General features: G+C 45.1%; 1 protein-coding gene across 1 annotated transcript in view; it reads right to left on the bottom strand.

Moving 5' to 3' along the window:
- The window catches only part of MTMR12 (myotubularin related protein 12), a 66184-nt gene that overhangs the window by 19401 nt on the left and 23882 nt on the right, over nucleotides 1-22901 (bottom strand). Inside the window, exons 2-8 of the mRNA XM_004017068.6 lie at nucleotides 19374-19434; nucleotides 16821-16963; nucleotides 15393-15465; nucleotides 14377-14507; nucleotides 12518-12611; nucleotides 8763-8892; nucleotides 2026-2101 (exon numbers count right to left, since the gene is read on the bottom strand). Coding sequence (XP_004017117.3) covers nucleotides 2026-2101; nucleotides 8763-8892; nucleotides 12518-12611; nucleotides 14377-14507; nucleotides 15393-15465; nucleotides 16821-16963; nucleotides 19374-19434 — 708 coding nt within the window. The remainder of the gene's footprint in view (nucleotides 1-2025; nucleotides 2102-8762; nucleotides 8893-12517; nucleotides 12612-14376; nucleotides 14508-15392; nucleotides 15466-16820; nucleotides 16964-19373; nucleotides 19435-22901) is intronic.

Genomic DNA, 22901 nt, shown 5'->3' with positions numbered 1-22901 from the left:
ATGTGAGAGTTGGACCGCAAAGAAGGTTGAGCACTGAAGAACTGATGCTTTCGAACTGTGTGCTGGAGAAGGCTTTTGAGAGTCATTTGGACAGCAAGGAGATCAAACCAGTCAATCTTAAAGGAAGCCAACCCTGAATATTTATTGGAAGTACTGATGCTGAAGCTATAATACTTTGGCCACCTGATGTGAAGAGTTGGCTCAATGGAAAAGACCCTGATGCTGGGAAAGATTGAGGGCAGCAGGAGAAGGAAGCGACAGAGGAAGAGATGGTTGGATGGCATCACTGACTCAGAGGACTTGAGTTTGAGCAAGCTCTGAGAGACGGTGAAGGACAGGGAAGCCTGGTGTGTTGCAGTCCATGGGATCACAGAGTCAGACACGACTGAGTGACTGAACAACAACAAGGAGAATAACTGACAATTTGTTGCCAATGATAAAAGCTGAACTTTCAAGCAAAAATTAGAATTTTGGAAGACTAGTTTCTGCCTTTTTAGCTGAACAAATTCCCAATATTCAAAGACTTTTCTAATGAGACAGGGATGATATTAACAAATGTGATTTGTATCTAAGAAAGCATGTCAATATTTGAACATAACCTAGTGAGTTAATATTTTATAAATGACCAATGTATTATGCTTTTAAAATCATGCATGGTTTAAGATCCATTCAGAGTACAAGACAGACCAATGGATTTAATGCAGTGAATGAAAAGTTCATTGATTATGTTTTCAGATTCTTTATTGCAATTAACCTTTACAAAACCACCATTTATCAATTTTTTGTGTACCATCATATTATCTGACAAGGCTATTAAATACACCTTCCTTTCCTAAATACACATCCATGTGAGGCTGGATTGTCTTCATACACTTCAACCACACCCAACACAGCACAACAGACTGAATGAAGCAAAGGGGATAAAAGAAAGCAGTTGTCTGTTTTCAAAAATGTACAACAGTACTATCCTACTTTTTTGTTTTGGACGATATAGTTATTTATTACAGAAATACTTATGTTAACATCTAATGAGTTTACTACTAAAATAAACATTAAACAATTTTCCAATTTTAGTTTCTAATATGGCAAATATCAACAGATACAACCACAGAAACAAAAACTCTTCGAGATCCTCAATGATTTTTCAAGAGTGTAAAGAGTCCTGAAACCAGAGAGTTTGAAAACAGCTGCATACATTTAGAAACAGGGAAAACTCACATAAAAACCCACATCTCTGATTTCTCCTGAGAAGTCCGAGCAACTGGCAAGATCAGGCCCATGCTCTGACATGGCACAAACAGGCTGGCACAGAAGAGCAGGCAGCCCTTCATGCAGGCAGAGGGTCTCCTTGCCTGCCCAGCCTGCACGCACTGCTGGGGCTGGGGCCGCTGCTGAGACACCTCACCTCCCATTACAAGAGTGACCTCTGAGGGGCACCAGCCATGTGCATGGCCCAGCATTTATCTGTGATTCTCATTCTGCACTCAATTCCCTGCAGGCTTGGCAACTCCCAACCACCAATTAGAAACTGAAATAACTGCCAGAGTCTTGCTTTCTTTGATCAGCGACACGTGAAATATGGCTCCCATCCCAGTCTGTTCTGTGAAAACTAAGTAAGTCTCCACGCTGTCTCTGGGCGGGAACTCAGCCATGCCCATTCAGGATTAATGGAGAGGCCGAAAAGGATTTGAAATCCTACAAGCCTTGGAGGGGACGGTTCAGCCTCGAAACAATTTAGGTGTTAAATTAGGCTGGCTTTCAACACCAGCTGGGCCTGGAATCCTCCTAAAGCTCTTTAAAGATGTCTCTGCTAAGAGCCCCAGGGCCTCGGGAAAACTTCAGAACTCTGTTCCCCTGGAGCCTCCTGTCGAAGGGGCTCCTCTGGGGAGTCCCGAAGGTATTTTTAGATTGCTCTCGGGCTGAGGACAAACTGTTTAATACCAAAGCCAAGGGCTTTAAGTAGGATAATCTGCCAGAATGGACCAATGAGTAACCCGTGCTTTCAGGGTTTCCAGGTGCACTTACTGGTATGCCACGACCCTGGAAGAACACGATGTCCTCTTCGAGAAGAGCGGCGGGGACAACAAAGTATGCTGGCAACCTAGAGGAAAGAGATGTCATTGGTTTTCGTACCCAAGTTAATTCATTAAATATGAAAGCTCGCCGTCGATGAACACAGGAAGTTGAGCAGACTGTCTTGACATGGACTGTATCTCCCTGTTAAGAACTAGAGCAGATAAACTGTCTCTGTCCAAATCAGTCAGGAATCTGAGTTCAAATCCCAGCTCTGCCTCTGATTCTGTGTAACCCTAGGTAAGTTACCCCACCTCTCTGGGTCTGTTTCCTCATGTATAAAATGAAGGGAATTGGACATCTGATATCTAACAGTATATGAATTCTTAAAAAAACATTTTTTTTTAACTGGAGGAAAATAGTTTTACAATATTCCCTCCCTCTTGAGCGTCCCTCCCTGCCCCCATCCCACCCCTCTAGGCCATCACAGAGCGCCAGGCTGGGCTCCCTGTGTTTCATAGCAACCTCTCACTACTACCAATTTGACACATGGTAATGTACATACGTCGAGGCTTCTTTCTCCATCTGCCCCACTCTCTCCTTCCCCCACTATGTCCATAAGTCCGTTCTCTAGACATCTGTGTCACCATTCCTGCCCTACAAACAGGTTCATCAATACCAATTTTCTAGATTCCTGAGTATAGGAGTTCTGAAACTGGGAGGGATCTTTCTCATCATACAGAGACAATATACCTGTGTGGATCTGAGTCAGACTAACATGAAAACCAATAATTATGAAGACTACTGCCCAGACATTTTATCAAGTGCTTGGACAACGTTTAACTGCTTACCGTATGTCAAACTGTTCTAATTACTTAACGTGAATTATTCATATAATCCTCCCACCAACTCTATGAGGTATGTGTACTATTATTCATTCCCATTTCACAGATAAAGAAACAGAGCTCTACTCAGGCCCTTCCCAGGTTATGCAACTAGTAAGAATTAGTAGAGCTGGAACTGGGCCCCAAGCAGTATGACTTCAGTTTCTAAAGAATAAAATAAATTTAGGTTTAAAAAAAAACAAATCCGTTAAGTAGTAGGATGTAGGAGAGTTAGGTTTTTAGAGCTGCAGAGGTCAGAGACATACAGGGACACTATCTCTTCCTCTAATTAGAAGATGTAGGTTTCTATTAAAAAGACCTCCTGAGTTCTACCATTGTGGGGCTATAAACAGCTTTCACTCAAAAAGCTTGAAGGAAGGATGAGAAGGCAGAAGGTGCCTATAGTGTAAAAACTACAATGGCAAACAATCGGATGGTATTTGTGTGCACATCCCTAGTTTGAAGTAAGTTTCTTAAGTACCAGGTCATGGGAAAGATGGACTTCCCGAGTTGAAGAGATCGGAATTTGAATGGGATCAAGTCATTAGATCTAATCAATTCATAGGGGATGAAGCAACAGTTTAAACATCACCATGGTGATGTAATCATCAAATCCACACTGTAGGGAAATGATCAGACAAATGACCTGGTTTCTTCAAGTAAACAAGCAAGAAAAAGATAACAGTGTGAGAGTCTATAGATTATCTGAAAGTTGTGATAATAGTGTTACGATTATGTTTATAAAAAGTCCTTAATTCTTAGAGATGTAAAATTGAAATATTTATGAATGAAATATGATGAGCTCTAGGATTTATTTCAAAATAGTCAGGGCGGGTGGTGGGGTGGGGGTAGAGTAGGTAGAGGCATAGAGACTAGCCATGAGTTAATAACTGTTGAAGTTGGGTGATGAGTAAAAGGAATTCATCAAATTCTCTTTTATATTGTTTGAAATTTTCCATTAAAAAAAACCACAACAATTCTTAACAGTGATTAAAAAGAACAAAGCTTCTATAATATGCGAGGCAAAATCAGGTTGAAAACTACAGGTCAAGGCTAAGATATTAGCACATCAAACCATTAAAACTTAGAATTATTTGACTTTTTGAGATTTTGAAGTGTTCAGGGATCCTTCAGGTCCTCTGAGTAGGTGGGCTTCTTCAGGTGCTGTTACTGACGCAAAAACATCTTCACAGATCAACAGCTCTCAAACTCAAGCTACCCATTAAAGTCACATGGGAAGACCAAAAGACTTCTAGTATCCAAGATGCACTCAGAACTACTAAATAGCGGAGACGTAAAAGCTCTCCAGGTGTGCACAGAGGATGAAAGCTGTTGTTCTAGAAGCTTCTGCACATCAGGGGTGCACAGGGGAAGAGAGCTGTTGTTCTAGAAGCTCCTGCACAGCAGGTGTGCCCACAGGATGAAAGCTGCTGCTCTAGAAGCTCCTGCACAGCAGGGGTGCACACAGGACGAAAGCTGCTGTTCTAGAAGCTCCTTCACAGCAGGGGTGCACAGGGGATGAGGGTGCTTAGAAGGAAGCAGATTCTTCAGCCCTACCTGGACCTCTAGAATCAGCTGTGCTTTCACCAGCTCCCAGGTGACGGGGCCGCACAGTCAACCATGAGAAGCATGGCCCTAGATGGCAACTTACAAACAGACCGCTGTTCCCCAACCCTTTCAGGAGAATCACCTGTGGCCTTCATTTATGAGCAGGTTCTCAGCTCCTTCCCCAGGGGCCCATGAGGTGGGGCCACACTGCTTTAAAAATCTACATGCCCTCCTCTACTATGGTGAGGGTGAATATTTTACGATGCTGGTGAACCAGTTAATTTTTTCTTATAAAGTCTTTCACGTGGGGGAAAATGTCAGAACCCAGTGTATTAGCATGTTTACATGCAGTCACTGGGGATTCCCATGTGGCACTAGTGGTAAAGAACCTGCCTGCCAACACAGGACACATAAGAGGTGTGGGTTTGATCCCTGGGTCAGGAAGATTCCCTAGAGGAGGAAATGGCAACCCACTTGTTTTCTTGCCTGGAGAACCTCCATGGACAAAGAAGCCTGGTGGGCTACAGTCCATGGGGTATTAAGGAGTTGGACATGACTGAAGCGACTTAGCATGCAGTCACTGAGAAAAGAGGCTGCACAAATGGGCAGCTCTGCACCACTGGGGGGTCTGTGACATCCCCTCCTGTCCCAGTGAACTCGAGGTGGCTCTACAGAGGCTCTGCCGAGAGACTGCCAGCGTTTACAGGCAACTCACCCTCCTCCTTGGAGAGTGCTCATTTTGTCATTAGGATGAGTTCTGAAAACAAAGTAATCAGCCTCTCCAAACACAAGCTGACTTCCTCAAGGAAAGTTGTGCGATCCTCTCAGGCACCACCTCCAGCAGGGTAAGGGAACCCCCAGAGCAACACCCCCAGGCCAGCAGTGTCTTCCTTGGCCGAGTCAACTTCTTGGCTCCTCTATGTCACACACTCCCTACAGGGCTGGGGACCTTCTTCTGCCTTCTCAGGAGGTGGGAGGAAGAAGGCTTTTCAGGAGAAGGCGAAGTAGACACTCAGTTCCTGATTCTTATCCAAGCTGATTAGGGTTCCTCCTCTAACCACTGGGCTTTTGTTAATTTATTCATTCTGGCCCCTAAGTGGGTCTTATGAGTCAGGCACTACATGTGGTACTGAGGATAGAAAGATGAATAAAGACAGTGTCCTTGATTCCCCAGAACTGCTGGGCTGCAGAAACAAACATGAACCAAATGGTGATAAGTGCTTCAGTTCACTTCAGTTCAGTCGCTCAGTCGTGTCCGACTCATGTCCAACTCTTTGTGACCGCACAGACCGCAGCCCGCCAGGCTCCTATAGATAAAAACAAACTCCAAACCAGAGGAGCTGCAGGGAGAGGGGCACATGGTGCAAGGAAAGCTCTCCCAAAAGACTTCACCTAGTCCTGGGAAGACTCCCTAAAAGAGATGCCTGAGCAGAGATCTGACCAACGACATGGAGGTAACTCACTTGTGCAGCCCGGAGTGAAAGGAGCGTCCCAGACAGGAGACCACACGGGCAAGGCCCACAGGAGGGGTCGGGGGGCTGGAGGGGTGGTGCACGGAAAGCTGATAGCTAGGCAGGAATCCAACCACCAAGGGCCTTGGAGGGCCTGTCAGAAGTTTCATCTTCTCTATCATGCACAGTGAGGAGCACTGATGCAGAGGAGAGGACGGTGAGAAGCCTGCTGGATCCACCTGCTCAACGTGCTCCAGGGAGCACAGATACTGGGGCCAGAGTGGCTGGGGGAACCATGCAGGTAGCTACCGCATGGTCCAGGTGCGAACCAAAGCATAGCTTCTCCTGTATCGTTCCAGTGGGGCAGAAAAGGGGAGTGGTGCTGAGTGTGTGTGCCGGGAAGGGGAACCTGGCTGGGGCAGTGAGGGGGAGTGTGTTTCCACTGAGTGCTCTGAACACCAAACCTTGCTGAGGCTCCATCTTCCCCGCTGACCACTAATTAGAACCCCTCACTCCAACCCCAACACGCTGCTCTGCCCACCTTCTCCACCTGGTGTGTTTCCGCTGTGCTGAGACCTATGCCAGCACCAGTGACTCTAATCAGTAGGCAGCAGGATTTTAAAAAACAACCCTGGGAGTGGGGCTGCCTTCTCTCACTGTCAACATCACATTATAAAATATCACCTCCGAGGAGCAGGGGTTTCTGACCTCCTTCTAACCAGCTTTCCCTTTATACGCTTTGTGACTGTAAAGAGAGGAAGAGGGGTAAGAAGGCATGAGGGGTGTGTGTGATCCCACACCTGTCCCACAGGTCCCGCCCCACTGCCACCTTGGTGTGAGCTGTAACGAGAGGGCTAACCATACAAATGTCTAAGACTGATCAAAGTCAACACAAAACACCAATACAGTGTATTAATGCACATATATGGAATTTAGAAAGATGGTAATGATGACCCTATATGCGAGAAAGCAAAAGAGACACAGATGTGAAGAACAGACTTTTGGACTCTATGGGAGAAGGCGAGGGTGAGATGATTTGAGAGAAGGGCACTGAAACATGTATATTATCATATAATAGATCGCCAGTCCAGGTTTGATGCATGAGACAGGGTGCTCAGGGCTGGTACACTGGGATGACCCTGAGGGATGGGATGGGGAGGGACATGGGAGGGTGATTCAGGATGGGGAACACATGTACACCCATGGCTAATTCATGTCAATGTATGGCAAAAACCACTACAATATTGTAAAGCAATTAGCCTCCAATTAAAATAAATAATTAAAAAAAACTGATCTGCTGACGAGGCCCCTCAGAATCACGAACACGAAATGCTCTAGAAAAATATGGATTTTTGGAAAGTGTTAGCAGGGTGTTGAGGAGTGTGTTCCAAAACGATAAGATTCAAGTTTCCAAAAAAAGGGTGATGCAGAGTCATCCTTTAAAAATGTAGGTCAGACCACATCAAGCCTCTCTGCTCAAGCTCCTCCGCTCTGCCCTCTCAACTCTGGAAACTGCTCCAGCCATCAGCACCCAGCTGGCCCTCTCCTCCCTGATCACACCCTCTACCGCTCTGGCCGCTCAGTCCCCTCCAGCCCCTGGGCCCCTCACTGCTTCTCACACCACCAGACTCAACCCCACCTCAGGCCCTCTGCCCACACTGTCCCTCTGCCTGACCCACCCTCCCACCAACACCTCCAGCGTGCCCCAGCCCCTCGCCTGATCTACTTTTTTCTCCATAGCACTTGAAGTGAAAATGAAAGTATTAGTCACTCAGTTGTGTCTGACCCTGTGACCCCATGGACTGTAGCCCTCTGTCCAGGGGATTTTCCAGGCAAGAATACTGGGGTGGTTTGCCATTCCCTTCTCCAGAAGATCTTCCCCATGCAGGGATCAAACCCAGGTCTCCTAAAATGCAGGCAGATTCTTTACCACCTGAGCTACCAGGAAAGCACTTATTACCTTCTAATACACTGTCATTACTCTTAAGGGTTTCTTAAAAAAGCACAGGATCTATGTGGAGAAAGTGGAACCTCAATTGCTGTGGACAGGAGTGTAGAAATGGTGCAGGGGCTGTGGAAAATAGTCTGGCAGTTCCTCTTAAGGTTAAATGTGCAGTTACTATATGACTCAGCAATTTCACCCCTAGGAATATACCCAAGAGAACTAAAAGTACGTCCATATGAAAGCTTATACTCATGTTCACAGCAGCATATTCATAAGAGCCAAAAAGTGAAAACAATTCCATGTCCCTCAACTAATGAACAGATAAATAAAATACGGCACATCCACACCATGGAATATTATTCAGCAATAATAAAAGAATGAGATTCTGATATCTGCTATGACATGGATGAGCTGTGATAACATTTGTGTTCAGTGAAAGAAGCCAGGCACGAGGGCCACATTCTGCACAGCTCCATTTACGCGAACTGCTGAGGACAGGCAAACCTACAGAAACAGAAAGTAGATGAGCGGCAGCCTAAGGCTGGGGCGGGTGGGTGGGGATATGGGGGTTTCTGGGGATGATGAAAATGTTCTCAAATCAACCAGGGTGATGGCTGCAGGAGATGTGAGAAACGCAGGTTGGATCCCTGGGTCGGGAAGATCCGCTGGAGGAGGGCATGGCAACCCACTCCAGTGTTCTTGCCTGGAGGATTCCATGGACATGGGGCCTGGTGGGCTACAGTCCACGGGGTCACGTGGAGTCAGACACGACTGACTGAGCAGCTGAGCACACCCGGTTGCACAACCCTGTGAATGTGCTTTTAAAAACCACGATACACATCACGGGGATGAACTGACAAGGCACGTGAATTAAATCTCAACAAATCCGCCAAAAAGAAAAGCATGGTGCCGAGAGCTTACCTTTCACAGACTTTATAGCCTTCATTGACACTCACTGCCTTGTACTTCATGTTGCCTTTGGTCCGCTCCAGCTCCCGACACCAGTCCTGAAGTGTGTCAAACATTACGGCGTGCTTCTTGGGGTCCGTTGCTAACAAAACAAATGGAGAAAGACAGTAAAATTTTGTTGTGAAGCCTGGTGTTTTAACGCTGTGAAAGTGGCTCCTTGGGCCCCAAGTTCCTCCACAAAGCCCATTTTTATCCCTGCAGAATGAACTCACTGCTTCATCCTAACCTTGTTCCTTTCTTTCTGTCATTCATCCAAAATTATAAGCGAGGCTCTGTCTCTTTGTACCAGGGGAAAGGAGCTGTTCTCGTTCCATTCCTTGCAAAAGTAATTTATAGCTCCATCTGCAGTCATCTGACCATGAGATAATTTATATAACATAAAAAAGATCCCGTGAAGCACTAAAAGACTGGCTTGGCACAAATGCTAAAATAATAAAATATTTTTAGCCCTACCCATGTGTGCATAAGATGGCAAACTCATTTGAACAGCATGTCAGATTCCTGAGTCTAAAGCCTCCTTGCCAAGAAGAGGAGTCCTCAGTGTGACACCTGGCTCCTGAAAGCCACAAACGAAGGAGATGGCCACGTCGAGGGTCGGGGCCCATAGGCCAAGGGCCACATCTCGCTGATGGGGACTTCTGCCCCTCACCCTGCCACTCCCTGCAAGGAGCAAGGGCTCAGGAGTGCTGCTCACGCAGCCCAGCAGGTGTGCCCGTGGTCCTCCCCACAGCACCGCCTGATGAGGGTGACATGCACCAAAACACCCTTGGGTGGTCACACGGATCAGTTCGTTCCAACCTGTGCACATCTTTAAAAGCAAGCCTTCTGGGGAAAACAAAGTGTTAAATTAAATGCCCACCTGCTCCTTTTAATAAAACCACATCATAGTACAAAGAATGATAATACAAACAATGATTAAAAAAACAACAACAACAGTAGTGAAGCTTATATAGCACTTAGGATGCCAAGCACTATTCTGAGCACATTTCATGTGCTCAATCCTCACAACCCTACAGGGTAGGCAATATTATTTCCGTCATTCAGGCATGGCACAGAAAGGTCAATTAACTCGTCCAAGGTCACACAGCTAGGCAATGGCAGAACTGGAATTCAAACCTAGGCAGCATAAATTTCCCATAAGGTTAACAGATTCAAATAAACTTCCCCACAGACATGAGTAATACCAATATTCCTATTCAAGCATACTAGGTCATTTTCTTAGCAACACAGATAAGTTCTTTCCTAAAATGCCAGGTCACAAACATTTAGGACCTTTCAGCCAAAGTACATTTGTGTATTATTAAACCTGAGAAGAATGAAAGATGTTCCGATTGCAAAGCACCCATTTCTACAAACCCCTACACGATCAAAAAAACTGGTCCACTTGCACCTCTCAGTTATAACCTTTACTTTATCAAAAAAAGAAGGCTGGAAGGAGAAGAGAAGGATGCTGGAATTTGAATAGAACACAAGATGCTACACAGCCTGGACATTCTGGCACAAAAATAAAATCTCCATAAGGTAATGAAACTGCCAGGGTCAGTCAAGGTAAGGGTATTGGCACACAGATCGACACCTGCTGGGGAGCTGGGATATGTCCTGTGCTGGTCCAGACCAAGAGTCAGGATACAAGGGAGAGGCAGAGCTCCTAAAAACAGTATGATTTTCACATGTAGACCCAATAAATGTTTATACGAAGTACAGCAATCAACAAAGAGGTCGTATTTTGTATAGCTCATACTGCAACACGCTGTTGTCAGCCAGCACCCAGCTAATCAGCATGTACACGCATTGCTACCGTGAAAAGATCATTCACAGACAGGAACTTACTACATGACGGCACAAGGTTTGGGCTCAGACTACTAGTAGTGCTGAGTACATTTTCATGTCAGTGTAATTCTCTGGGCAGTATCTGCCCTGAATAAGCAGTTACACTCTCAATTAACCCTCACTCAATGACTGTACCCTATGTGCCGTGCATTTAACAATCTACAGTCTTCAAAACATTCATGGGAAGCATTAACACTACTGTTTTTTAAATGAGAAAACAGAGGCCTCAGGAGTTAAGCGCCATCCCCAGGGTCTACGCTACTAGGCAGCTGGACAAAGATTTGAACTCAGGAGGGACAGACCTGGAAATTCACACCTTTTCTTCACGATCACCACAGTTCCCCAAATGCAGCCTGCTCTCCCAGATAGCTTCATCTCTGCACACGCCAGTCTCACTTCCTCAAACACTCCTGAGTGCCGATACAATCTCCACCAGCAGCTCAGGCCCGACCTTTGCCCTCTGACAGCCCTCCCTCCCCAGCGTGGCTGGTCCCTTCCACCAGTGCACACAACACTCTGACTGGTTGCTTATTTCTTCTTCTGGCTGTGCCGTGTGGTGTTCAGGATCCTAGCTCCCCAACCAGGGATTAAACCCAGGCCCCCTGCAGTGGAAGCACAGTGTCCTAACTATTGGCCCAGTGGGGAATTCCCTGACTCAATGTCTTAGAGGGCAGAGATTTAGTCCTGTTCATATTTCCAGGGTGCCTGACCCATAGCAAGCATTCGAGAAACATTTACCAAGTGAGCAGCTGGTGACAAAGCAACTCTGCATTCCACAAAGCGTGACATGTGCAGGCAGGACACGTCATGTCCCTGAAGAAAAGCTCATGGCACACGGGATTGGTCAACACCAACTTCACGTTCAGAGTGATGGGCAGATAGGGACGTAATGTATAACATGACGAATACAATTAACACTGTTGTGCGTTTATGTATGGAAGCTGTTAAAGAGAGTAAATCCTAAGGGTTCTGACCACAAGGAAAAAATTTTTCTGTTTCTTGAATATCATGTCGATGTACGATGATGAACGTTCACTAAAATTACTGTGGGCATCATGTCATGACAATGGAAATCAAATCGTTATGCTGTGCACCTTAAACTTATACATGCTGTGTCAATTATATCTCAGTAAAACTGGAAGGAAAAAAAATTAAAATACTAATTTGGAATTAAAAAAAAAAAAGGAATGGGAAGAGCAAGTGAACAGATGGAGGGGAAAGATCCAGAGAAGGATGAAGACAAACATCTGTGGAATCACTGTACAACACTGGGCATTATTAATAGCTAGTTCAGATGACCACAGTTTCTTACTAAAAAGATTGCTCTCTTTTTCAGGGAACCAAATGGAAAACATTCGGAATTTCAAGTTTTCGAACCAAACTGGTTTTCAGATGTGCTCTCTTCTGTACAAGTGTTCTCTTCCCCATCCCCAAATATTTGCTATAAAGCATGTTCTGGCTGTTTAAAAACTTTCTAGAATGCAAGACATTTTTGTAGGGTCTTATGAAATGAAATCAAGCCTATGAAAGTGGAACAAAGAACCCAGGGACAGAAAGGGTAATTTTAAACTTGTCTCAATTTTCTTTCTCTATAGTCTCACATTTCCAATGACAATTTATTGATTTTAATCTTTCATAAGAACCCATCAAATAATCCTTCACAAAAAGCAAACAAACCTAAAAGATAAGTTAAAGCAACAAAGATCACAGGAAAGAAACAGAAACCTTTTTTAAAAGAAGAACTTTGAATCAATCACCCAAGTAAGAGGTGACCCATTGCTAGAAAAGATGGGGAAAAAAACCCACGGATGGGTTTTCTCCCATGAGCTGCAGGTAGGAACTGGAAGGGTCCTGCCTAACTGCGGATGAAAGCTTACCTGGGCTGTTTCGTGCTGCAGTCGCGTAGGAAAACAGAAACAATCGTTTAAGCAGTTTAGGGGCCTGGGTATGATGAATTATGCCACTGACAATCTACAAAGAACCAAGTAATGGATACAGTCATGCTTTTGGCAAGTAAACACTGAGAGACAAGACTCAAGTTGTCTAGGTTTTCAGTAATGCCCATGGGCTCCGCTGAGCAACATGCTAACTCTCATTGAGGTCTGTATCTGTGATATTATCTCTTGGAATAATGCCACACAAACAGAATGCTAACTATTTTGTCAGGTTTTTTAAGAGCTTTGAATTTCTAGGGAAATTTTTAAGACATAATCTAATTTATCAAAGACAAAGTGCTAAAAAAAAACTTAAGTGCCATATTCAGACACTCCAAAAATCTGACATGTCAAAAATGTAAAGTAAAAGAAAGTGAAGTCACTCAGTCATGTCTGACTCTTTACAACACCATGGACTGTAGCTCGCCAGGTTCCTCTGTCCATGGAATTCTCCAAGCAAGAATACTGGAGTGTGTTGCCATTTCCTTCTCCAGGGGATACCATCAACCCAGGGATTGAACCCGGGTCTCCTGCCTTGCAGGCAGACTCCTTACCGTCTGAGCCACCAGGGGAGTCTTTCTAAAGATGTAAAGCTGATATCAGATAATAATCAAGACACTGAGCTATTCTGATCTATGTGTTATGGCCTTAAGGATCTTCTTCTAGAAGACAGCCTTCCCATGGTGGCTGATGGTAAGGAGTCTGTCTGCAATGCAGGAGACCCAGCTTCAATCCCTGGGTCAAGAAGATTCCCCTGGAAAAGGGAACGGCAACCCACTCCAGCGTTCTTGCCTGGAAAATCCCTTGCCTGGACGGAGGAGCCTGGCAGGCTACAGTCTATGCAGTCGCAAAAAGTGGGACACGACTGAGCGACATCACTTTCTTTCTTTCGTTCTAGAAGATAAGGAACTCAATCTACCATGCTTTTTGTTTGAAGTTCCAAACAAAAAGTATATTTGGACAGATGATGAAAATCATCATTCAAATGGAAGTTTCTTGCTTCTTAGGGAATTTTCCGTATCTATACCACTTTTTTCTGCTCAGAACAAATACTGGGGTCATGTTTATTATTCTAACCAAACTCCCATGCTACCTGAAAGAAGATTAAGGGGATATCTAAAAAGAATGTCTAATAACTCACTGTAGCCAAAGCCAACTGATAAACTGACCTCTCGCTAAAGGTTTTCCCTGATGCATTTACTGTGACAGTGGCAAGTCTGAGACCTTCAATATCTTAAGAGAAACCTTGTAACTTAAAATAATCACTGTAACCAGTTCACCCGGTTACACACCTCAATTTGCTGCAGCAACCAGATTAAGTAAGTGACCAAAAGCACAGGCTTATTTGGTGACTCATTTTGCCCATGACCATGTACCTCCACCTCCCTCCATATGCAACCACGACCCTCCAGATGTCAACTCCTTCATGTGGGAGTTGGGGGTCGCTGCTGCTGCTTTTGGAAAGGCTGATGGGGTCGGGGAAGGGGGTTGCTTCTAGCTGCTCCATCCATCTTCCCCTCCCTGACTGCCTTCTGACCCCGGTCTCCCACCTCCCACCCTCTGAAGGCTCTGGAAACAAACATGGTATGAATCGAAGGACTAAACGTACCATGTGCCAGGACAATACAGTCCTGCTCTACCAAGTTATCTCTCAATTCTAATCAAAGTACATGAGGTTATAACCAGTTTCAACTTTACAGAGTGAAAGGCTCCCCTCAACCTTCGTGCAGTGGAAGCAAGAACTGAGTAAGCGGGGAAAACCTGATGGGAAATAAAACCTAAAAACACATGCGACTAGTTACCCTTTTGACTTCCTCTTCTTTTGTGTACCTCAGACAGAAGTGGAACACCCGGAGGTCTTTACAGTGGATGACAAGCTTCTCAGGGTACTTCTTCAGCTGTCCGAAGAGAGTCTTCTTTTTCTCATCAAACACTACAAAACAATGAAATCAAGAAGGGAAATCATGCTATAAGACAGGTTAATGCTAAAGAAACAAGGTAAACTGCTAACTTCCAAGGAGCCCTCTCAAAAGTGAGCGGAAAGGCGTCATCTTCTCAGTAACCATTAGCACGGCCCCATCCCACCCAGCCGGGGCCTGTCCCACCCAGCAGGAGCCCACCCTGTCCCACCCAGCAGGACACCACCCTGTCCCACCCAGCAGGAGCCTAGGACTCTGCAACAGCCAGGGCTCCTCACTCCTCCAGAGGAAGTACAAGACCAAAATGGACCTGCCACTGGCAGTAGAATCAACTCCTGCAGAAAACCCAGCTCTGAAAGCTGAGATTATGAAAGATGGGAGATCATTAGGGACCTGACCTGGGACAGCCGACTCCCGGGTTTATGGCTAGGGCCCCTCCTGACCCCGACCCTGAGTTTGGACATCCTGGTGCTGGGAACTCCATAAAGAGCTACCGAATAATTGCTCACAAAGCCTTGACTACCAAAATAGAGAAGTGATGCCAAGAGAGGCTTTGTGTAATCAGCAGAATAGACAGCTGGTGTGCTACAACAGACTTTTATAGGTTAGCCTTTAAAGTAAGACCTGCATGGCTAACACTGACATATGACCAACACCTAGCCTGTAATGGCACCGTGGAGTATTAGAAAGAACAGGTTCACGTTCAAGTCCAAGCTTCACCAGCTAATAAGCTCCTCCTCAAATAAGCCACTTCACATCTCAGTTTTATCATCCATAAAACTGATTAAGATAAATGGGTGAAGAAATTTTAATAAACTATAAAAAACAAAACCAAAAAATAAAACCAACCCATCATTACCAGCTATACATTCAAAGGCCTGGGGAACACAGATACTCACCTCCATAAATCTGATCAACACAGTGGAGAGTAATGTCATTTTCTCCTATGACCTTATTCTTAAACTGCGTTTCCTAAAAAATTCAAAAGGAAACAACTGTGATTCCTTGCTAAGCACTGTTAGACATTTACAGGCACAATGAATTACTATTCCCAACTTGCATACTAAGAAAAATGAGGAGCGGGTGAGGGAAATGGGCAAAGGTGGTCAAAAGGTACAGACTTAGGTTATATTATAAAATAAGTAAGTCCTGGAAATGTAACATACAGCATGGTGACTATGGTTAGTAACACTGCACGGTACATTAGAAAGTTGCTAACAGGCTAGATCTTAAAAGTTCTCACCACAAGAAAAAAGTTGTACAACTACGTGAGGAGACGGATGTTAACTAAACGTATTGTGATGATCATTTCACAATACATACGTATCCCAAATTCATCATGTTGTACATCTGAAACCACTACAATGTTGTATGTCAATTCTATCTCAATAAAACTAAAGAAAAAATAAATGAAAAGGTATACACCCTAAACAAACAGGGAAATGTCACATCTCGAGGAAAAGGACAATGAAGTAGCAAAGTGTGAGAAATGTTGTGAACACTTGTTTTCAAACCCAGGCAGGACATGTCAGTCCTGGGCTGCTCCCAGGCCAACAGGCCAGGCAGCTGCACACGCGCTCTGAGAGGTGCTGGGAGGTGGCAGGCAGGTTCGGATTTTTCTACCCAAATGCAGGTGAGTGATAGGTGAGTGACAAAGCTATGAGAGGGCAGGAAGAAAACCCCAGGAGATCCGCATTTCTGCAAATGCTCTCTCTGCACAGGACTAGGAACTAGGCTGTTAATGCAGGGGCGGCACAGAGGCCCACACTGTGAGGCAGCGAGATGCTGCCATGGCTGGGCTGACCGGCTTCCGGGACTGCACAGTGTGCTCTGAGCGGCACGGACACTCCTTTTCTCTCCTCTGCTCACTCTTCCTAAGGGGGACAAGTCTTACACAAGAACACTGCTGCTCAGTGCAGAGCAAACACAAACCCAAACTCAAGTGCTGCATTCAGCACCAGTCTCATAACTGAACTTAGTTGCTAAATCTGGGGAAGAGTTCTGTGCAGAGAAAACAGGGGGAACTAGTGTTTTTGGGGAGCTGTGATTCCCCTGAGTGATATGTACCGCACTGAAATACAAAAGAAAATAAAAAAGTTGATGGTGTCAACCTATGAGGTCCAATGCACGCCAGCATGACGGGAGGCACTGGTGGAACTGCAGAGTGGTCCTCCCACCAAAGGAGGGAGAGCAGATCACGGTGAGAAGGACTCTGGCCTTTGTGTTTACATGCATTAAGGGCAAGTTACTGAGAAGCTGGGGAAAAAGACAGCGGGGTCACAGGGGCAGTGCTACCCCAAACTCAGCCAAGTGCAGCTCACACGCACATCATTATCCAGGGCAGATTCATCGTCACCCAAGAAAGCAATCTTGAAGTCTGTGCAGACAAGCCTCCCGTAGATTCCACGCTGACAGGAATCTTCCTGGACACACTTCAGTACTGTGCTGGCTTCACACAGCAGCTGTTCACCTGATGGAAACCAAAGCAAAGTGTCCTGAAAGTCCTCAAGCAACATACAGAAGGCAAGCAGTACAAGCTTCCCTGGCTCTATTCCTGTAAAGACAAACACAGGCCACGACATGGCACAGAGGAGCTACAAAACCCAGGGGGGGACAAAGCAGCGTGGGGCCCACGGAGAAGTGGAATCACAATGACTCAGATACACCTTCACATGGGGCACTTCTGTCTTCTCACTGCGAATAATGGACACGTCCAAAGATGTAGAAACGACCTAGGCTGTACCAGCAGGCACAGATCTTAGTGCTTCTATTACTTGAACCCGAACAGACGTTCTGTACCCGAGCAGAAGCGGTACCCAAGCGAGCAACGCCAGACGGGCTGGCCGGCAAGCTGTGGAATGTCGTTCTCGCGCTCCCCTTGCTGCGAGAGTGGCCATTCCTTACCCCGGAAAGAGGACGGGGTGTGTGCCTGGTCCGGAGCTCTCAGGCAGCTTCCTCAGGCCCAGGGGGTACAGCATGACCGCACTCGGTCTGGCTCCGCAGACAAGGATGGGAGGAAAAGGGAGGTCAGAGGTTTGTGGGAAAGCAAGCCTGTTTCCTCCCTTTCTTCGCTGAGCGTGTTTCCTCTCACTATGTCACCTTTCCTGCTCTCTCTGCAGACGCCCAGCAGCACGGGAGCTGTATTTCCTGGTGACAGAGAGAGACAACTTCCGTCTCCAGTCAAAGAGATGAGGGTTTAGGGATAGGCAGGAAGCGGAGAGGCTCATGAGGGCCGGATGGTGAGGACAGAAAAATAAAAGGAGGATACAGGGAAACAAAAAACTGAGTATAAAATTTTTAAAAAAAGCAAAAAACACCTAAGTGTAAATACTTTGGGACAAGAAAAAACGGAATTTTCTCCTCATCTAACAGACAACCATCGTCTTAAAATCTCCCTCTGGATTTTCCCTTCAGTGTCTTTAAATTTACCATTTGGCTCAAAATTAATCTATTCTAACTTTCAATATGAAAATAAAGAAGAATTTCAGATACTAAGACTATGAAGGGACACATAAAATGTTTCACCTTGTGTTTTTCTCTCTTCCAAGCTGTTAAATACAATAGAAATACAGGAAGATGGTTCTGTCACCAGCTCAGCCTCTACAGAGAGGTCAGCATCTTCAAACCACCAGGCTTGAAGAAAACAATGAAGTGAGTTTAAAACAGTCTCAGAAAAAGTGCCTTAGCTGAGTTCAAGGTAGAAGGCACGTGAGCAAGGCTTTCTATGCTTTCAACCCCTGGTGTAAAATGGCTTTAAAAATAAATAAATAGAACAGCTTTAATAGTGAACCTGTCCCAAGGCCAGGCAAGCCATACGGGTCCATGCTCAGGCACTCGAGGCCTCGCCACACCTGTCAGCCACTACAGACAGACAGAGTCTCAGGTCACATGAGGCATGAGCTGGGAAAGATCTTAATCTAGTCTAGGAAACCTGGGCTGTACAACGAGACGAGACGTCAGGAATCGAGGGAATGCGAGAATGTATGTAACACTAAGCTGAAGACAAAAGTAAGCTTCCAAATCTGTACCCCAAGAAGAGCAAACAGAATATGATATATGGATTGAGGTTTAGGCCATTTTTATAGGGAAGAGTCTTTGACACTTAAAAACATTTTTTTTTAAAGTTAGAGATTTCTGTTTATCAAATAAGGTGGATCAGTCAGAAACTTGTGCATATTCATACTGTCCCAATAAAAGGGAATAAAATTAAAAGAAACAGAACGAGGCCTCAATTGTTTTGGGAAACGTACCCAAAAATACTTATGAAAAAAGCTGGAAAAAAAGAAAGCAGGAGAACTGAAAGCACAACTCACAGGAGAGCCCCATATATGGAGAGCCTACACCACCAAGTTTGTTTCTGAATTCAGAAATGATTAAAACTCAACTTACGCTATAGACAGTCACTCTCCTCCATCTCAAAAAAAAAAAAAAAAATCCAGCCAATCCAGTCTCCTCGGTGATGACAAAAAGCAAGCCCTGGCAGCCCAGGGTTGGGGAGCTGGTTAAGCCCCAGCTGGGTGGGATGTAAGGATCTAGAAGGGACCAGAATCTTCCAGATAGGGACCAGAAAAGTTGATGGGGCCAAGTAAGGCAACCTGAAAAAAGACCTCATTTGCTTACAAAGAGGTGAGAATTTCCCGCCTTTATTTTCATTTGCTGTGGGTAGGAGGAAACAAAAATTCTTTGCAGATGGTGTAATATTCAGTTCCAGGTGTGCAGACACTGAACTAAAGACCTTGATATTCTGGTCCAACTCATTATTGTCACACACTGTGTGGATGAAAACAAAGGAGTTTATATATAGTGCTACTAGAAATGACATAATTTATTGCTGGCTTTGAACTGCACATGAGGAGGTGCGACGCTAACATGACTGTTACCTGGCAACAAGTGAAGAGTTACTTCCTTCTCGGTTGCTTCCTTTTCGTTTGTGTGAATTTCCTAAAAGAGAAGAGCAAAGGGTAATATATTTAAGGGCTCAAATGAATAACATAAAGCCATACTTTCGGAATACATGCTAAAACATCACGTTCAGCAGCTTTTTGTTTATTTGACAAGGTAGGTGTTTTTTTTAATTGAAGTATAACTGATTTCTCAAATGGTAAAGACTCCACCTGCAATGCAGGAGTCCTGGGTTTGATCCGTGGGTTGGTAAGATCCTCTGGAGGAGGGTATGGCAACCCACTCCAGTATTCTTGCCTAGAGAATCACCAAGGACAGAGGAGCCTGGCGGGCTATAGTCCATGGGGTCGCAAAGAGTCAGACACAACTGAGCAACTAACTAACACATAGCTGATCTGCAATGTTGTGTTAATAGCTTTTTAAAAGTAATTAAAAAAAAAACTTTTAAGAAAATAGGTACATTTGGTTTATTCTTTTTGGGGGGCAGCACAGCATGTAAGATCTTAGTTCCCCAACCAGGGACTGAACGCCAGCCACCTGCAGGGAACACAGAGTCTTAACCACTGAATCACCAGGGAAGTACCTAAAGTATCTTTAACTAAAGAAGCCAGAAAATTTCAGCAGGTCAGTTCAATGGGTTACACTAACAATTCAGAAGTGACAATGCTTAGGAGGAGCAGGGTTGGGCACTCCCCACATACAGGAACAGATGTCACTCAGCAAGGCAAGACAGCTGGAACAGAGTCTGAGAGAGAATGGAAGACAGCCCAAGAATGATTCCCTTCTTCCTCCAGTGAGAATCAAGGATCAAAACTGAAGTAGACTGCTGTGTTTCTGGGAGAAAATGGACCTGTGTAAAGGGCTTGAAGGTAGAAACAGGAAGCTATGGAAGTGTCAAGTCAATACTGATCCATCCATCCACTCTGCAGCAGGTGCGTGCGTGCTGAGTCACTACAGGCATGTCTGACTCTGTGATTCTATGAACTGCAGCCCACCAGGCTTCTCTGTGCATGGGATTCTCCAGGCAAGAATACTGGAGTGGGCTGCCATGCCCGCCTCCAGGGGGTCTTCCCGACTCAGGGAGCGAACCCATGTCTCTTACGTCTCCTGCACTGGCAGGTGTGGTCTTTACCACTAGCGCCCCCTGGGAAGCCCTGCAGCACACTAGGGCTCAGAAACGGTGGCTGCGAACATATCTGCTCCTTCTAAGTTACCTAAAACCACACAACAGTGCCCCGGGATGCAATCATTTCTAGTAAAGAATCAAGGCCAGGTTCTTTTCTTTTTTTTTAATTTACTTATTTTTGGCTACACTGGGTCTTCATTGCTGCACGCAGGCTCTCTAGTTGTAGAGAGCAGGGGCTACTCTTTGATGTGGGTCACAGGCTTCTCGGTGGGCTAGCTTCTCTTGTCGCAGAGCACGAGCTCTAGGGAGCATGTGTTTATTGCTCTGCAGACTGTGGAATCTTCTTGGCCGACGGACTGAACCCATGTCCCCTGCACTGGCAGGAAGACGCTTATCCACTGGACCACCAAGGGAAGTCCAAGGCGAGGTTATGTGTCACTGTTTCTCAATTAACAATGTCTTCAAAGGCTTCTATCCAGGGTTCAGTGTTTACCCGATATTCAAAGATAACTAGCAATCCTTAATGAGTGAATGGACCAAAACAACAATCATAAATGGCCGTTAACTTTAAGACTCAATGGAGGTTACTTCTTTATATAGATTTTCACTACTTTTAAAAACAATTTATCCCCATACTAGAATATTCATGTTAGACATTCTTCTACTGGCATCTATAATATCACCTTTTAAGTATCCAAGTGCATGCTTATTTCCCTCTCTGTAACAGTATTTTTCCAACTAGGGCTTGTATCTATCAATGGGTTGTAAATCAACTTAGTGGGTCAAAATCAAATTTTTCCACAAAAAGAAAGAATAAAAAATATCATATGGTAAAACACTGGGGAAAAACAAAAAGTGTTGTTGGGCCTCCTCATCAACCTACCACATCACCTATGAAGAATTCTTGCCAAAATATCTCACTCCATCTGCTTGAGCTGCTACCTACCAGTTTATAAGAACACTGGGACAGAGAAACATGTTAAATGACACCACGGGGATGCAGACAATCAAATCCTGACTGCAGGAAATGCTACAAAACACAACCAGTTCTGTCAACGTATTAAAATGAAATATTTTTACTTTGTTTTGGGTGGAAGTTTCTGGGTGGTATGAGTTTCTGGAATCTGTTGATTCAGATTGAAGCCCCCCATTACTAGAAGAAACCACAGTACAGCTGAGGCTGGGAGAGGCCAGACAGCCCATCTTGAGGCTGCAGAATGAAGTCGTAGTGTCTTCAGAGAACCCGCTTTGTGCCTGGTCTGTTTTGGAGATGACTGATTTCCATCCTGGGAGACGCCAATAAATGAAGCCTCCCTGACGCAGGGCCTCTCAAAGCTGTGGAGCATCAGGTCATCTGGGGAGCTCGTTCTTCACCTCCGCAGATGCTCAGGCCCCACCACAAGCCTGAGGAATCAGAGTGTGGGGGCCGCAGCTGAGTCTCTGTCTGTAAACACTCCCCAGATGACTCTGACACGCTGCTCCAGGTTACACAAGAGAGACTGTTTTTTGCATATGTAAATGCTAGGAGTGTATTTGGTAATTTAGAAATTCTCATTGAGAAGTTTCATCATCTGTCATTGACAAGAACTAAATTAAAGCACAATTATTTTTGACAGGTTTATCATCTGTGTCTGAGGAAAGCAAAGCTATGCATTAAATTCAATCAGCTGTTAGAAAACTAGCAATCATCTTTAGTGCTTGGAATTCAGTTGAAAAACTGAAGCCAGGACAGAGAAGACAGCCTTACTGTTACGCTGTCCACAGAAGTATCATCTTCCGACTTAAAGATTTTATATTATCCCAAATTACCGACGTACATCAATTCTTGAAATGGTTAATGAAATCCTTTAGTTTACACCCCATGAACAAGGCAATCAGAGGACATCTCTCAGGATGGTCCCACCCAAAACTCCCTTGTCCTGGACGAGCGTTCCCTGCTTCCCTAACCTCCTTCCTGGAGAGAACCACCTCCTTCCCACCACCTGCGTGAGCTAACAGACAAGACATACTTGCAAACGGCTAATCATTTTATCTCCCCCATTAATTCGGCTGAAGGGCTAAGAGAAGCTAATCAAGCTGGCTACTTCAACTACAGGCTTTGTAGCATGTGTGCTAAGTCACTTCGGTGGTGCCCGACTCTTGGCGACCCTATGGACAGTAGCCCACCAGGCTTTTCTGTCCATCAGATTCACCAGGTGAATATAATGGCGTGGATTGCCGTGCCCTCCTCCAGGGGATCTTCCCAACCCAGGGATCGAGCCTGCATCTCTTCTGTCTCCTGCATTGGTAGGCAGGTTCTTTACCACTAGTGCCACCTGGGAAGCCCACAGACTTTGTAGATTTGGCTACAAATACGCGGCAGCAGAGAAAGCTGTTCTGT

This window comes from Ovis aries, chromosome 16 (assembly GCF_016772045.2).
Source record: "Ovis aries strain OAR_USU_Benz2616 breed Rambouillet chromosome 16, ARS-UI_Ramb_v3.0, whole genome shotgun sequence".
NCBI lineage: Eukaryota > Metazoa > Chordata > Mammalia > Artiodactyla > Bovidae > Ovis > Ovis aries.
This window is presented reverse-complemented; position numbering and strand designations above follow the sequence as displayed.